Source organism: Halichoerus grypus, chromosome 13, assembly GCF_964656455.1.
Source record: "Halichoerus grypus chromosome 13, mHalGry1.hap1.1, whole genome shotgun sequence".
Lineage (NCBI taxonomy): Eukaryota > Metazoa > Chordata > Mammalia > Carnivora > Phocidae > Halichoerus > Halichoerus grypus.
The window spans coordinates 47,197,046-47,214,041 of record NC_135724.1 but is presented as its reverse complement, the minus strand read 5'-3'; the positions used below and the strand labels follow the sequence as shown (position 1 = coordinate 47,214,041).

At 48.6% G+C, this 16,996-nt stretch overlaps 1 protein-coding gene across 4 annotated transcripts in view; it reads left to right on the top strand.

Moving 5' to 3' along the window:
- Positions 1-16,996, top strand: part of CABLES1 (Cdk5 and Abl enzyme substrate 1) — a 110,367-nt gene that overhangs the window by 49,425 nt on the left and 43,946 nt on the right. For all 4 annotated transcript variants that reach the window (XR_013443358.1, XM_078060511.1, XM_036098089.2 and 1 more), the window contains exon 3: positions 3,465-3,557. Coding sequence is in view for 3 of the 4 variants with exons in the window: in XM_078060511.1 (XP_077916637.1) it covers positions 3,465-3,557 (93 nt within the window). In the remaining variant the exon portion in view is untranslated. The remainder of the gene's footprint in view (positions 1-3,464; positions 3,558-16,996) is intronic.

Here is a 16,996-nt window from a genome sequence, read left to right as displayed (position 1 = left end):
TCCTAGGAAATAAAATTAGCATGGCATAGCAGAAGGGATATTCATTTGGGAGTCTGGGGGCCTGAATTCTTGGTTTGATTCTTCTACTAACTGGTTACATGGCCTTAGACATTTTATTTAGCTTCTCTGGGGCCTCAGTTTTCCCATCTATAAAATGGGAGGGCAAATTGACTGCTCTCTGAGGTCCTTTCCAGCTCCCAATTTTGTGAAATGAATGTACCAGTAATGATACTGAAGTGTTTTGGGAACTGTGGGGGCGGAAGGCTATTAGCCCAGCTTGTTTTTAAACTCAGCACATTGAACAAATGGCTGCAAAGCATCTATTAAAAACCTTTTGCATAATTAAGTGTATGCTGTAATCAGTGCTAACAAGAAAGAGCTAATCTTTCATTAAATTAGTTTTTAATTTAATTCTATCCTAATTTAATTTTGCATCACTTAAGATGTATGTTTTTAAATGGATACTGAAATTAATTCGTTCTTTGCTTAACCTGCCACAAGCTGAGTGCTCCGTCTTCCAGTTTCCTTGGCAATGGTTGCCAATGCCACAGTTCTCTTTTAAAACATTTCTTAGATTCCCTGGTGGTTTAGTTGATTGCTTTAAAAAATGCAAGACAACAAACAACTTGCTAAAGGAGGGGCTAGATTAGTAGCATATGCCCTTATAATTGGGTGCTGATACATTCTTTTTTAAAGTGTCACGTTTCTCTTGCACATCACAGTTTGCTAGTAAGTTAGTGTCCTGCACCTGCCTAGAACTCCAGGAGTTAAGCATTCATAATGAGAGCCTTTAGACTAAGGAGTTGTCCACCTGCCCGGTGGTGACCTGGTATCCTAGTATTAAGGAGCTGGGACGTTGCTACGAGGTGTCCAGAAAATCCTCAGTTTGGTGGTGGCGAATGTGCCAGCCATCTCCACCTGCCTCTGTTTTCTGGCCTGTCTGGGTTGATGGGTGTTGGCTGCTGCACCATTCAGTGATTACCGGTACCACCTCCTCCCCCTGTGAGTGCCAACAATCCCCTGTGGCCCTTTTGCCAACTTCCAGTTCTAGCAGAAGGCCGGGGAATATTTGTGCTCAAACCTGAAGGGTAACGGCACGGGAGGCAGAGAGAAACTCAGGTCTTCCCTCCTCTGGGCTGGGATCTGTACCAGCTTCGGGCTGCTGGGGGCAGGAGTACCTACTAACCCGTCACAGTCCAGCTCTTGGCCCACTGTCCTCTGGCTGGCTGGCTCAGGAAGCTCTGCTGTTTGAGGGGAAGCAGGGTAAGGGTGTGAGGACACTTTTGGACACTTGGCCCTAACCAGAAACCAGTGGAAGCATAGCCTTATGCTTTCAGAAATTCTCTTCTCTCCAGTGGCTACATGTCTCTAGAACCTTCTGCATTGTTTCTGAGAGACATTTGGGGACCTTGGGTGGCCTGCAGACTCAGTCATTTTGGAGGTAGAACTGAGGCAGTTTGGGGTCCTGGGTCTCCTTCCAGAGAGCTGCCCCAAGAAGGCAGAGTGAGGCTCCATGCCCTTGAACCTCGGTAAGGCTCAATCTGAGTTTGGAAGCTTGGAGTGGGAAGGGGGATTGATGGGTGCAGTCTCTTCAAACCCTGCCTGAAGGCCACAGGAAACATTGACTAAATAAAGGTCTTTAAAAGATTCTAAAACCAAGAATTCAGGACCCTTGGTGACAGCTACAATTTTAAGAATATAGGAAGCAAATAATAACAAAATATGCATGCTTTGTAGCTAATGGTCTGTTAATAATCACAATACTGAGATTTGTATACAAATATTTACATGTATATACACGTGTATGAATGTGAATGCTTGTATTTGAGTGTGTCACTTGACAGTTTATGAATCTCTTGTATATGTCATTACATTTAATCCTCACAACAAGGCCAGGAGGGATCTGAAATATTACTAGTGATAGGTCAGGGTGGCAGAGTTGGTGAGTTTGGGGCTAGAGGCAGGGAGGACTGTGGTTGCTGCTGTGAAGTGTCTTACAGGGCCACATGGGTTCTGCATGGTCCGTGGACCCTGCCCTGATGTGGTGGACATGAAGGGGGGCTTTCCCTCCTCTAGACCCAAGGACTGGGGAGCCCCGTTTTCCCAATGAAAGCTGCCAGATACCTGATACCATGTCTTTGCTTTAGCCTGCACTCATTCACTTCAGTATGTTTTTTTTTTTCCAAGTTAGGGAAAAAAAAAATTCATTCTTAGCACTCCCAGGGACTGGCTTCTAGGAAAACTGGGTCTTTATTAGAGGGTGGGTAAGGGGGCTTGAGGGAACATACACCTGACGTCTGGGCCAGGGACTTCACCCAGTTTCCCTTGAGCTGGGCCCTTGGAATTGCTGTGCAGGTGTGTGACCTTGCCCGTTTCCCAGTCCTGTACCCCAGCATGCCCCCACGGCCCACCTGCCCTCAGCTGTACCTCCTTGTTGGGTCATCTTGTTAATCTTCAGAACGGACTGAACTCGGGTGGTGGCCCTACCCCAGAGCTCAGTGTGGCTTTGGGAAGCCAGGCACTGCTGCTCCAAAACTCCCTCTTCGAAGCTTAAGGTCCTAAGTACCCACACTCCATGGCAGCAGCCAGTCCTTGGGCCAATGGTCAGAAAGGTTTACGTAGACAAAAAAATTGGTAGCAAAAACCCAGAGACATCACAGCTCCCTTTCTCAAGACAAGACCAAACTTCAGACTCTTATTTGTTGATTTTTTTTTCTTGCCCTTTTTCTTACTGTTGCAGTTGTATAACTTTAGAATTTGCCAGGTAACTTGGAAAAAAATACAGACAAGATCTTTCTAGCCTGTGGTGTGTTCTGTTAGTCCTGTAGGGCAAGCAGTGTCATATATTCCAGGAAAAAAGTAATTTGAATCCCAGTCCGTTCAGCAAATGTTCATTTAAAAATGTATCTTGGGGAAAAAAGGAAAGAAAGAAAACAGCGGCTCGTTCCAAGTAAAGCCGTGACTTCCAGGCATAGTGAAGTTAAGCACTGAAGCAGCTGTCCAGGTGGTTCAGGCCAGAGTCCTGCTATGGAAGAAAAATGATCTGGCATTGCCTTTAAACTAAATTTTCCAGTGTTTTTCTTCCCCCTGTAAATTCTTTAAATTTACAGTTTTCTGTTGCCGTTACCGGTGTTGATACAGGAGGATTCTTTTTAAGATGACAGAAAGAATAATGTCTTTGGAATCCATGTAGGTTATGTTATTGTAACTGTGAGGACAATAGTTTTCATTAGCTGGCTTTCCAGAGACCCATATAAATGATTATCAGGATTATCAAGGAAGTTGTCTTTCGTTGGGTTTTTTTTTTTTTTTTTTAAAGCTTCCTCCCTTCCAGCCGTATTGTCCTCATTATCCTCGGGGTGATTCAAACCATTTGTCTGGTCTTCCTTCCTGTCTTTGTGTGGAGATGTCTCAGCTGTCCTGTGGGCAACTGACCGTGTTTTTGAAATGACTTTATTTTTCAGATGTCGAACTCTCTCAGGTTCGCCCAGACCAAAGAACTTTAAGAAGATTCATTTTATCAAGAACATGCGGCAGCACGATACCAGGAACGGCAGGTATCAGACTATAGCGAGAACTGGCCCGCCGGCCTCCCTGCGGGAGGGGGGGTCCAGTGACGACGGGAGGAGGGGACTGTTGGCCTGGCCAGAGAAGCCCACGCTGCTGACAGCACAACCTCACAGAACCTTCCCAAACAGACAGTTTCCATCCCACTCCCACTAGAATCACCCAGAGAAGTCTATAGAAAATGATGCTCCCAATAGCGGCCAAAGATTCGGTGAGGTTTTCAGGCTGACTACAAACGGACTATTTAATAGCACTCAAATACATTTTTGTAGAAAACCAAACAGAAAAAGTTGCATTTTTGTTTTTTTTTTTTCCTTTTTCTGCTTTGTTGCATGTTACTGCCTTTTTTTCACTAAGGCTATATGCTCTGGTCCGTAAATACCCCACCAGTGTGTGCCTGAACTTGGTTTTGGTGCCAGCTTTGATGACTCTTCAGGAGAGCAGGATGGCAGCTTTGCCAGCAGGTGGTTTTTGGGCGCCAGTTCGGATTCCTGGGCCTGCTGACATCTGGAGCACATGTTTCTCCCGCTCTTCCATTGTTCTTTTGGAAAGTGCTATTAAATGAAAATGACCGTGATTGAAATTTGTGTAACCCTGATATTAAAACTCCTGGCGATGAATAGATTGGATCCTTGTCACGGGCATGCTTCTGTCTGAAGGGCTAATGAGTCTATTCACGGTAGCCTGACGGCAGCACAGGAACAGAGCTCCAAGACCTCTCAGGGTCCCTGATGCTCTGTACCCTTTAGTGATGGCTCCTCCCCACTGACCTGTGACCTGCTGAGTGGTTTCCCATTAGCGGGAGAGTCAGAGACACCACCCCAGAGCAGAGGTCCATCCACAAAGACCATTTTGTTTTAGTGCCTCTGGATTTACAGAAGCCCATATAGCCCCCACTGATAATCACTAATCCATATCAAATGAAAATTGCTCAGAAGTCTTGAGTTAGACGCATGGACTGACTGAGGCCCAGCGTACCTGTCTGTAATCTGGTATAAAATAACGCTCTACGACCCGAAAGATAACACTAACGATTACAATTTTTTAAAGACTTGTTTTCTTGAAGTTAATACCCGTGTTTTAAACCGACTGAAATTAGGAACATAATTTTACAGCTTTTGAGTGGTTTCAAAATAGCAGAACTGAGCTCCCTCATCAACGAGGGTTTGTGTAGTCGGTGTATATTCCTATTTTAAATACAGAGTTTTTGGTTAAAATGTACCCAGCTGTCATCTATTAAAGAGAATACTCTGAATTTCTCTCACTTAGTCTCACTCTCACAGTTATTGTGCCTTATTCCCTGAACCATCCTGTTTTCTTTTCTTTTGAGGCTCTTACTGAACTGAAACCTCACTCATGCCATTTTTAGTATAATTACTCATCGTTTATTTACATTTGTGTTCTTGTCATAATTTCCTTAACCATAAAATAAACATCGATAGCCTTTAATTCCCAAATCAAATCAAGACAAAGCCAAAGAAGTGGGCCAGATTAGTGGGCTTGCCCACCTCTGGTGGTGCTGATGCTGTGGAGGATGCAGAGGCAGCTGGGCACCTGGCCTGGTGCGGGAGTGAGAGGATGTAGCTATAAGACGTTTGGGCCGACGGGATTGCCGGCGTACAGGACAGAGCCGGCCTCCCCAGCACACCCTTGACCCAGGAACAGCGTAAACAGTCCAGAAAGCATGCAGTGGCTTGCAGTTTTGCTGGGGAATTTTCAGAGGGAGCCAGGAAGGATTATTAGCTTATCTGAAGATCTGAGAACTGGAATTTAGGGCAGGAAAGCTTGCTAAACGCTGCTCTGGGAACCACAGGCTGTGGGCTGTGCCACAGTCAGTTGTCTCTGCCCAGGTGAGAGGTGCTCTCCTTTCTTCCTCTGGGTTATTGGCAAGGCTGGATTGTCCTTAGATAGATGAAAGAACTTGAGAGGACATCAGGAAGAAAATACGGTTTCTGAGTCGACAGAAGGAAATTGTGGTCAAGAGCCGATGAATGGGAGGATGTGACCCAGCCTTTTGAGAAAGGGAAGAATTGCCCCCACCACAGCTGGGCAGCAGGCATGAAATTGTCCTAATAGAGGGGCACGTGGATGAGCTCTAGTCCAGCAGCGGTGGGGAGGAGGGATCCTGGTGGTGCTTTCGGAAGGGAGGGGCAGGTGCATGGGCAGGGGTCTCCGATTCTGCCATTTTGGGCATACTGAGGTACGTGCACAGCACCACACCAGAAGGTGCGTTCTTGCCGTGAGGATCGAGCTTGGGTTTGCCTGCCGGGGTTGGGAAGGAATGAGGCTTTACAGCGAAGGCTCATTAAAGAGCTTGAAGGTCTGGACTGAAAATGGAATGCCTTGAGTACCGGTATCCTGCCTCTTGTACCCGGGGAAGGAGACTGAGAAGGGGCCCGCAGAGTCCCCAGGCCCAGTCCCGCAGGGGTTCCCACTCACGGCTATGCCAGCTCCCAAGTGTCCGTGTGATCTCCGACTAGCACACACCAGACTCCCAAGACTGCAGGCCGGACCCGGCGCCCACTTGCTGCTCTGGACCTGAAGACCTCAGAATGGAGGCTGCTCCGTCCCCGGGCCTGCTGAGTGTGTGTCACTGGCACCAACATGGAAGGGGGTTGGGGCTCCAGGCTCAGCAAGGACTAGTGCAGCTGACACCAGGAGAGGGGAGCATCTGTTCTGGGCCTCAGTGCCCAACCTGTGAATATGAAAAACGGTTTAAGACAGGAAGGAGAGAAATCATAAAAACTGAGCACCAAATGTGATAAAAGACAATACTTGCATTAAACTCAAGTGGACGTAATGATCAGCAATGTCGGGGTAGTGGCTTAGAAACAAACATTGGGGGCCCGGCCAGCCTCGTGTTCTCCCACTTCTCTCTGTGACATTAGAGGAATCTCAACAACGTCTGAAGTAGAGGTGAGCACCTTAAATAAAAGGTGTGGTTCTGATGGAGGATGGAATCTTGAAGGAAAACCTATCTTCACCTTCTTCAAAATCAGTGAATTCTGTGCAGCTGGCCTTGGGGACCTGCTGGAAGGCTCTGTGTGGGATAAAGTGCAGAGCACCAAGCTCAGCGTGTTTCGGGGTCATGTTACAGACCCTTGAGCCAGGTGGGGCTGAAGGCTGCGGCCTGGACACAGGTTAGAGACCCAGTGATAGAAGCTTCGGCTCTACCATTGGGACCAGATGGTATCATGAGTTCTTGACCAGCCCCGCGTGGTGCTTTATCTCCTCACAGGGGACGTGATGAGGGGAGCCGCCATGCTCCGGTTCCACTTCTGTTGTAACACAAACACAACACAGGTTGGTGATGGGGAAGTTGTGTTGGACTTGATGGTTGTGAAGGGCAGCAGTGCTTAGCTGGGTTTTAGGAAGACAGATCTCAGAACGTTCAGACTATGAAGTGGATTCTTGTGGCTGCAACCACATGGCCAAAAGGGATTATAAAATACATGGATCATGAAGTGATAATGGGTAACATTTATTGAGTGCTTACTGGGTACCACGCTCTAAGTACTTTATATGTTTTGTTTCATTAACTCAGTGGGTATTTGTTGGGTAAGTGAGTAGAGAGATCTTTTAAGTGACTTTCAGTCTTCGGAACTATATATCTTGAGGAAGGGAAAGAATTTAGAAACAACCTTGAGAGGAAAGTATTGCTATTATTGTGTTAGGTAAAATGATGCCTCGCAGAGACGTCCATGTTGTATCCCTGGGACCTGTGAATATGTTAGGTCACGTGGCGTGGGGGAGTTGAGGTTGCAGATGAAGTTGAGGTCACTGACCAGTTGCCCTGGAAATAGAATTATCCTGGATTATCTGGGTTTGCCCAGGTAATCATTGGGGTTCTTAAAGGTGGAAGAGGGAGGCAGGAAAGTGTCAGAGTGATAGGGTGTGAGAAAGACTCAACTCGCCATTGCTGGCTTTGAAGATGGTGAAAGGGGACATGAGCCAACGACTGTGGCTTCCCCTAGAAGCTGGAAGAGGCAAGAAAACAGATTCTTTCTTCGAGCCTTCAGTGGGAACCGGCTCTAACCCCTCGATGATAGCCCCACGAGACCCATTTCAGAGTTCTGACCACCAGAGTTATAAGATAATAACTCTGTTGTTTTAAGCCACTGACTTTGTGGTAATTTGTTACCGCAGCCATAGGAAACGAAAACATTCGCCATCCCAGTTAACAAAGGAGGAAGCTGGAGCACATAGCTGGAGAGTGGGGGTGGGATCCAGATCCAGGCATCAGATTGCAAAGTTCGCTCTCATAATCAAAGGGAGAGGTGGGAGGTAAAAGTCCAAATATTATCAGACAGCAGGTCATGGTGGATTTGGAGAAAACTACTGAATTCTGCTTTTTAAAATCCATTAGCTAAAGGCCAAAGACTAATAAAAGAATGGCTTAAGTAAACTTGTAAGAATAGTTTGAGGAGCCCTAAGGTCCAGAGTGAAGTAAAGATTGATGAAAGAAAAATTGGCACCCTCGTACATGGCTGGTGGGAATGTAAAATGGTACAGCCACTATGGAAAGCAGTTTGGCAGTTCCTCAAAAAGTTAAACATACAATTATCCTATAACCCAGCAATTCCACCACCAGGTATATACCTAAAAGAATCGAAAAGAGGAATTCGAACAGATAGCCAAAAGGTAGAAACAAACCAAGTGTCCATCAGCAGATGAGTGGATAAACAAAATACAGTGTACCCGTACAAAGGAATATTATTCAGCCATAATTAAGGAGTGAAGTCCTGATAACATGCTACAGTATGTATGAACCCTGAAAACATCACGCTGACTGAAATAGACCAGACACAAAAGGTTACATAGTATATGATTCCATTTATACAAAATAACCAGGATAGGTAAATCTATAGAGACAGTCGTGGATAAGCAGTTGCCAGGGACTGGTTGAAGGGGGATAGGGTTTGTTTGGGGTAATGGAAAAGTTCTGGGAGCAGTGGTGGTGATTGCACAGGGTTGTGCATGTACTTAATGACAGCGAATCTACACCGAAAAATGGTTAAATGGTCGGTTTTCTGTTCTAGATGTATTTTGCCACAATCAAATAAAATGCCAGCAATAGCCATGGGGCTTTTAAAACCGCATTCAGAAGGGGAGTGGGGAAGGGATGGTAAACTTCTTGGGGTTGGTGGTACAAGGACAGAGCAGATGCCAGCCACCGGCCTTGTTTTCGCTTCTTCAACATGCGGAACTGTGAGCTGGGGACTCTAAACCAGGCAACGTGCTGGGCACGCCGCGGCGTTCGGGAAATAGATCCCACTTCTTGTGGAATAAGGGAACGGAGAGAGGCCTTACATTTTGAAGTGAGTGCTAGTCTTTGGGGCCTAGATCCCAGGGAATGGGAAGAATTTAGAAACAACAAATGATCTTTAAAATGTCGCTGAAAATAAAAGAAGTTTTAAGTCGAATGCCAGGCAGATGTTGCCTTAAAGAAGTCAAAAAGAGACCAAGGTGGTAGCAGAGGGTGAGCTCTAACCATCATAGGCTAGCAAGCATGCCTCAGGCGGATTGCTGGCAGAGCTCTGGAGAGGACTGTTAAACAGATGGTTCGCGTGCTTTCAGAAAGAGTGGAGGTTGCTAGCCGTCAACGTGACTTCACTGAGAAGGAGTCACGTTAGGTTAACTTCATCTCCATACTGATGGAATAACTAGGTTAGTAAATTAGCGGACTGCCATAGACCTGACATTTCTTGATCTCGGCAAAATGTTAAGACTGTTCCTTATTATCACCCAGCCCAGCGGTCTCTGGGGGATTGTGAAGCTGGAGCACCTGCAGGCAGCGACCACAGTCCGCCTGAACGGGGCTCGAAGGAGCATCGCACGCCATATTCTCCTGAGCGTGTTGCCTCGTCTGCAGAGCCAAAGCCAGCAAGCCTCACTGTGGGCCATGCGGGAGACCAAAGGCAGGGGGAGGAGGGGAATGTGTTACAGATGATGACCACGTGCCTCAGTTCCCCAGCAGCTGGAGATGCTAGGCCCAGCTCAGGGAGGTTAAACTCAGGCACAAATGTAATGGAGGTCGATGATCATTTACAGTTCGGGATAAAGGCTCTTCAGAAGTTCGTGTGAAACGTATCTTGGAATTTAGATGGACAGTGTTTTCCAGAGAGCCTAGCAGTGTGTTGTAACTCTAGAGTGAGCTAATGTAGCTTGTCCCAAGGAGGGAAATGCATCACTCTCACACCCAGCCAGGGTCAGTCCCGTCTGCCCTGTTGCGATCAGCATAAGTGTCGTGTTTTAGAACACTGGATTTGTATCGGCATGGCCTCACTGCAGTGGCCCAGGATTTTCCAAGCCCCTTCCCCGTTGAAGGACGGATGACACGTGGTGAATGGGAACAGCCAGAGTCCATTTCATTGAACTGCCTGTATATAAAAAGCCATTTCTGGGGAAGGAGACATGTGCATCCGGACAGAAGGTGCGCGATAAAGTAGTTCCTTAACTACATGGAATGCAGAGTGGTACCTGTGCAGGGACTGGCGCCTGCCCTGTGCTGGGACCGTTTGAAGTGATGGCATATTTCTATAAACAAAGCGACAAAGATCCTGCTTCAGGGACTTACAGGCTCACTGAGGAGGCAGGGGCGAGGGGCAAGGCCTCACTGACGGGGAGACTTTTTTTTTTTTTTTTTTTAAAGATTTTTATTTATTTATTTGAGAGAGAGAATGAGATAGAGAGAGCATGAGAGGGGAGATGATTAGAGGGAGAAGCAGACTCCCTGCCGAGCAGGGAGCCCGATGTGGGACTCGATCCCGGGACTCCAGGATCATGACCTGAGCCGAAGGCAGTCGCTTAACCAACTGAGCCACCCAGGCGCCCCGAGACTTTTTTTTTTTTAAGTAGGCTCCACACCCAGCACGGAGCCCAGTGCAGGGTTTGAACTCATGATCCTGAGATGACCTGAGCTGAGATCAAGGGTTGGTTGCTTCACAGACTGAGCCACCCAGGCACCCCAGTGGGGAGACTTTAAGGCAGAGGTATGAAGGAGGTGAGGGAGCTAGCTCTGTGCTGTTCCAGCGGGGAAGGGCATTGGCGGGGGGGAGGGGTCAGCAGCCGCAGAGTCACTCAGGCTGGAACGTGGCTGAGGGGTATGCCTGAGGAACCATAGGAGAGCTGGCATGGGAGGAGAAGAGAGAGGGAGACAGGAGGAGAAGTTCTGGAGGATGGATTGTGATGAGGTCTGTCTTTATCGTGAGCCCGATGAGAGCCGTGGAGGGTGCCAAGCAGAGGACCAGTGTGGTCTGGCTTGCATTTGAACAGGAGCACTCTGGCTAGCCAAAAATCAAGGGCAAGTATTGCAGGACTTTTTTGGTAACCTTATCCTTACAGAAAATTAGCGGATGTGTATATTGCTCATTGTCTTTTAAAAGTGAGTTTGTTTTGATAACGAGGTTTAAAAATGACTTGAAGTCTTCAAAAAACTATTACAAATGTATGAGCAAACCCTCTGTCACGAAGGAGAGATGACCAGTGATCCCGTGCTAGAGCATCTGGAACAAGGCCCCTGAATATCCTGTGAGGAGGGTGGTTGGCACGTGGGAGCTACGGGCCGCTTAGAGAAAAGCCAGTCACCGCTCGCTCTAATGTGCATCTGTATCAAGAGCCCCACTGTCTGCTGGGGAAGAGAGCTTCAACAAAAGTGATGACAGATCTTGGTCCTCGGGGATAAGATACACCCTTGCAGATGACCAGCACTGCCAGGCCAGCGAGTGCCAGTGGAGAGCGGATAGCTGGCCAGGTGGAACGGGGCCATCAGAACGGAAGGTGGAGCTTCTGAGCATGAAGACTGGAGACACGCAGGTGACCTAGTCACCTTTCAGGGCATTTATGTCTAGTGACCATCATGGTCCTATTGGGAAAGGCCCTTTTTTCTTGCTGCTTCCAGTTCCTGAGCCTCAAACATTTGTCTTTGAGGATGATAGGAGGCAAGAGCCCTCATTGCAAGTGGGTGACACCCTCAGGCACGCGGCTGGTGAGCATCATTTGGCACTGGTTTTCAGACATCTGCACGGTACCCAGGTGATGGCTGCCAAGTACACTGGAAGCGCCCACCCCCTGGGTCCGCTTTGAGAATCGTTTCACTCTGAACAGGCAGAGAATTGTTCTTTGCAGTGACTGGGCTGTCTCATCCTTTGGGAGAAATTTTCAAAGAGGTTTAAAAGGGGTTGAGATGGGGTGGACACAAAGAAGTGAGCTCTAGAGTATTGCCTCTTTTTTTTTTTTTTTTTTTAAAGATTTTATTTATTTGAGAGAGAGAGCACGAGAGGGGGGAGGGTCAGAGGGAGAAGCAGACTCCCTGCCGAGCAGGGAGCCCGATGCGGGACTCAATCCAGGAACTCCAGGATCAGGACCTGAGCCGAAGGCAGTCACTTAACCAACTGAGCCACCCAGGCGCCCGAGTGTTGCCTCTTTAAAGTGTGGACTCAGCAGGAAGGAAAACATATAAAAGATTTTTGCTCCCTTTATCTGTTTCCCAAAGTCAAGTGGGAAAAGTATGGTAACAAGTCAAGTTGTAGCCTTTTCTTTTTATACTGAAAATTTTGGAGGGAAAGCACGGGATGGGTAATAACTAAATTAAGACCTTGCCTGTGATCTCATCAGTCCCAATCTGTCAGCCTAGTTTAGTTTGAAAAACGAGTTGGAGGAGATGGCATGTCTCAAAAAAAAATAATAATAAAACTTCTAGTTAATTTCTGGACCAACCTTCTCGAAAGAAGAAAAGTGTCATTCGCCTTTTCTCTCCTGAAATGAATGCATCTGATCTGATGGATGTCGAGCATCTTCTGTGAGGCGCTGTGCAACATCTGCCCCTCCCAAGCATGCTTTTGCCATTGAGGAGCTTTTGTTCATGTTCGAAGACTGGAGCCCGCCATCCCCCAGCAGCGCAGGCTGGCAGGGAAGCATCTTTATTTGTACCCACCTGTGTCTGTAAGCAGCTGTCAGCGAAACCTCAGGCCTGGGGGACGGTGAGTGGACAGACTGAAGAAGCCTTCCGCCATCCCCAGGCCTTGCTTGGACTCCCGACCCCAAATGGCCCTCAGGACTGCCCTCCGTGTGCCGACCCAGCGGCTTTCCTTCGCACCTTCCCTGGTGCTGTGAGCGGTGGGAGGAGCTGAACACGTAGACCGTCCGCCGGGGATGCAGGTACCTCGGGGCCAGCGCCATCAGGCTAGCTTTTACCATCGGTGCCTTTATGCTGGGACTCTGCACCGAGCTTTAGAGAGATGATTTTCAGTGCTTCACGTGTGCAGATGTATTTGAGGCGTGCAAGCACTTGTTGCTGCTTTTGAACCAGTTTGATTTACAGGAAATAAAATGAGTCACAGAGGTAGGGATTGGGAGTTAGAACCTTCTCTGGGTGGTTCTGCTTCCATTCTCTGCTTGGTGAGAGGGCCTGGGAGCCCGGGAGAGACCAGATCGTGGTCCCCACCAGTGGTACACAGCAGTCAGAGGAGAAAACCACCATGCAGATGGCTTCGGGCTGGGGGCCGGGGCTCAGGACACCACGACCGGTCCTGTCCTGGAGGAGCACAAGAGCAGGTACCAGAGGGCTCCATGGCTCAAGGTTAGACTTCCTAACCTCACCCTCAGCTTGTTTTCCTCCTACTTCCCTTTTCCTGGCTGGTTTGTGTACCCCCAACGCCCCAGATTCTTTTGCTGAGTCCTAACCCCAGTACTTCAGAATGGGATCTTCTTTGGCTATAGAGTCATTGCCCATGTAATTAGTTGAGATTGTACTGGGGCCAGGCGGGCCCCTAATCTAATCTGCCTGGCGTCCTTGTTAAAAGGGGGAAATTTGGAGACAGACCTACATGCCGAGAGAATGCCATGTGGCCATGTGAAGGTTGGTGTTATGTTGCCGCCTGCCGAGGGGTTACTGGGAGCTGGGAGAGAGTCCCAGAGCAGACCCTTCCCTAGTGCCTTCGTCAGAGGGAGCATGGCCCTGTGGACGCCGTGGGCTCGGACTTCTGGCCTCCCGGACCAAGAGATAAGCAGTTCCTGTGTGTAAGCCATTTGCAGGCGGTCCCTTGTTACGGCAGCCTCCGCAGACATGCTCCCTTTCTTGCCCACACGACTGTCAGGAGCTCCAATGCCTGCCCTGTCTTGGGGAGCTCATCTAGCCACAGCTTTGGTCACTGTCACCGTCACCAACCACTCCGGGGCTTCCTGAGCCCCAGGACTCACTCCCTCCCCAGCTCAGGGGCCTTTCAGGAGCACGCCTTCAACCTCACCAGTTTCTCCTGATCTTTGATCGCCAAAACACCATCCAGCTCTGTAGGATTATTTATAGTAAGTGTGTGATTATGAGGAGAGTTCAGTGATCCGTGGAAGAAATCTCCACAGAAATTACATGTGTAGCTTAAACACTGTGCCTTACCTTAAGGCATATTGGTGATCATCCATTAAGCACGTTTTTTTGATGCCAAGCCTTTTCTTTGCATTTTGGCCCGTGGATCGGACTCTGTCTCTGGCATCAAAACCACACATCATTATTCCCACCTATTGCTGCCATGTCCAGATTGGGCTTCTTTATTTTATTTATTAAGATTTTACTTACTTTAAAATTTTTTTTTAAGATTTTTATTTTATGTATTTTTTTAAGATTTTTTTTTTTTTAAAGATTGTATTTATTTATTAGATAGACATCGAGAGAGGGAACACAAGGGGGACTGGGAGAGGGAGAAGCAGGCTTCCCGCTGAGTGGGGAGCCCGATGCGGGACTCGATCCCAGGACCCTGGTATCATGACCTGAGGTGAAGGCAGACGCTTAACAACTGAGCCACTCAGGCGCCCCTTAAGGTTTTATTTTTAAGTAATCTCTACATCCACCGTGGGGCTTGAATTCATGACCCTGAGATCAGGAGTCCTGTGCTCTTCCGACTGAGCCAGCCAAGAGCCCCGAGGTTTTTTTTTTTTTTAAGATTTTATTTATTTATTTGACGGAGAGATAGTGAGAGCAGGAACACAAGCAGGGGGAGTGGGAGAGGGAGAAGCTGGCTCCCTGCTGAGCAGGGAGCCCGATGTGGGACTCAATCCCAGGACCCTGGGACCATGACCTGAGCCGAAGGCAGACGCTTAAGCGACTGAGCCACCCAGGCGCCCCAAGATTTTTTTTTTTTTTAAGTAATCTTGACACCCAGCGTGGGGCTCGAACTCCTAATCCCGAGGTAAAGAGTCACGTTTTCCACTGAGCCAGCCAGGCATCCCCAGATTGAACGTCATTAAAGTGACTCAAGAATTTAAGTGCAAAATCCTATTGGATTTTCACAGTGTTTTCCTAATCTTTGAAAGTTGTCTTTCTAGCATCCTCCCCTTTTTAGTGACTTATTTGAATACTTTTTTTTTTTTTTAAGTATTTGGTGTTTCTTTGTAGCATTTCTCCTTTTTTCCTTTCACACTTCATCAGTTTGTGCAGTCTTTATCGAACAAGTACGAGCAACAAGGATAACTGGTATAAACAGGTTGGGGATGGACATAAGTGACTCTTAGTAAGTGTACAGTTCAGTGTGGGTATTCTAGTGAACAGCCTCCAAGCCCGAGCTTTGAGCGTGCTGTGCGTGTTGGTCAAAGTGACTCACAGAGGGGTGTGGAGACCCTGGTGGATCAGGCACGTGAGGTCAGCAGAGTTTTCTTGCATACTCAGTTCCTCCAGTAGGCCTTCTGCTCTTTTTCCTCTCAGCCTTGACTCATGCAATCCCTCTGCCAGCTTATCTTCTCCTTGCCCCGTATCCATCAGGGCTTAGCTTAGGTGTCACTTCCTCCAGGAAGCCCACCTTGCCTCCCTCAGGCCAGGTTAGCTGTCCCATGGATAGCAACCTCTTATTTCCCAGTCAGGCCACTCCCTCCACCACAAGCTTTGTGAGGATGGAGCTCTCATCTTTGTCATCCGTCATCACATCCCCAAGGTCTGGCACAGAGTAAGTGCTCAGAAAGTATTTGTGAAGGGAGAGGGAGGAGAGGCAGATCACACACAGTTGTTTCTCAGGGGTCCTCCAGCCACTCCCTACGCTGTAGGGTAAGGTAGGCCCCCGTAAGCCGGCGGTGACGGCCTGGCCATGGTAGCGGTATTGGCAGTCCCGGGATGGCTGTGAACATGGGGGTGGTGTGAGCAGTCGTGATAAGTAGACGAACATAGCCACTGATGCTAATACCACCGTCTTGTGTTTGTGGGCTACTCAGATGCTTTCTCCCATCTAACTCAGGCCAGCTCTGTGTCCCCCACTTCCCCTCACTCTGACTGCCTGGGAGCCTGACACATCCCTGCGACGGTCATGTCTCCCTTCATCCTGGGCTCTGTGTTCCCTGTTCTCAGGGAATTGGAATTCCACTCCTCCGCTAGGACCCAGCCCGGATTCCAAACACCTGCCCCGGGCCTCAGCCCTACCTCTTGCTCAGGCTTCTAGTCCCTCTTCTGCACAGGCTCCTTCCTTCCTCCCACTCCCAGAATTGGGAGATTGTCTTCATCCCACTCCAGGATGCAAGGGACAGAGCGCTTTGTGAGGAGCAGGCTTGGAATGTCCACGGGTGGTCTGCTCTTGCCCTCCTCCCAACTACGCACATGCAGGGGTGAGTGTTCCTAGGAGGAAGAGCATCCCCCACCCCCAGGGCTAATAAGAGTTTAAATAGAGGAAACAAGAACATCTTGATTTTGTTTTAATTTTCATTCATCTGCTATGTATTGCCAGCCCTTCAGAAAGCAGGGGGGGGTGTTAAGGCTCCCTGCCCCCCCCCCCCCCCCCCGCAGCTTGTAATAAAATACCGTGGGAGGAGGAAGCAGTTGTGGGGGGAGGGGGCTGGGAAGAGAAAGGCCTGGCAGGCTCTGATCCTGAGATTTCATAATAATCGTTTGTTTTCTGGCGTCAATCTTAACAGCTTTAGTTTCTCCACGCTCCCGGCCACTGTGCACGAGTGCGCAGCCGACCTGCGCGGGAGGGGTGTAGCGCTGCACAGCCATGGGAACAAAGTGACCCAATGCCAGCCGGATTCACTGTCCAGGGCTTCCCTCCAAATCATCAGGGACTAGGGGGCTTAAAACAGTAAAAGTGTGCGCGCTCACTGCTCCGGAGGCCGAAAAGTCAGCAGGCAGGTGTCAGCAGGGCCTTGTGCCTTCTGAAGGCTCTAGAGAAGGATCATCTGTCACCTAGTCCAGCTTCTGGGGGTGGCTGGCAGTCCCGGGCATCTCGGGCTCTTGGCTGTGCTACTCCAGTCCCTGCGTCTGTTGTCACACAGCCTTTCCCGTGTGTGTGTCTGGGGGTCTCCAGATGTCTGTCTTTATGAAATCCAGCCACTGGGTCTGAGGCCCATCCTAATTCAGTATGAATGCATCCCAACTTGATTACATCTGCAAAGACCATATTTCTGGCCACATTCACAGATGTCACGGACTTCAACATGGTTTTTTGGGGATCACGAT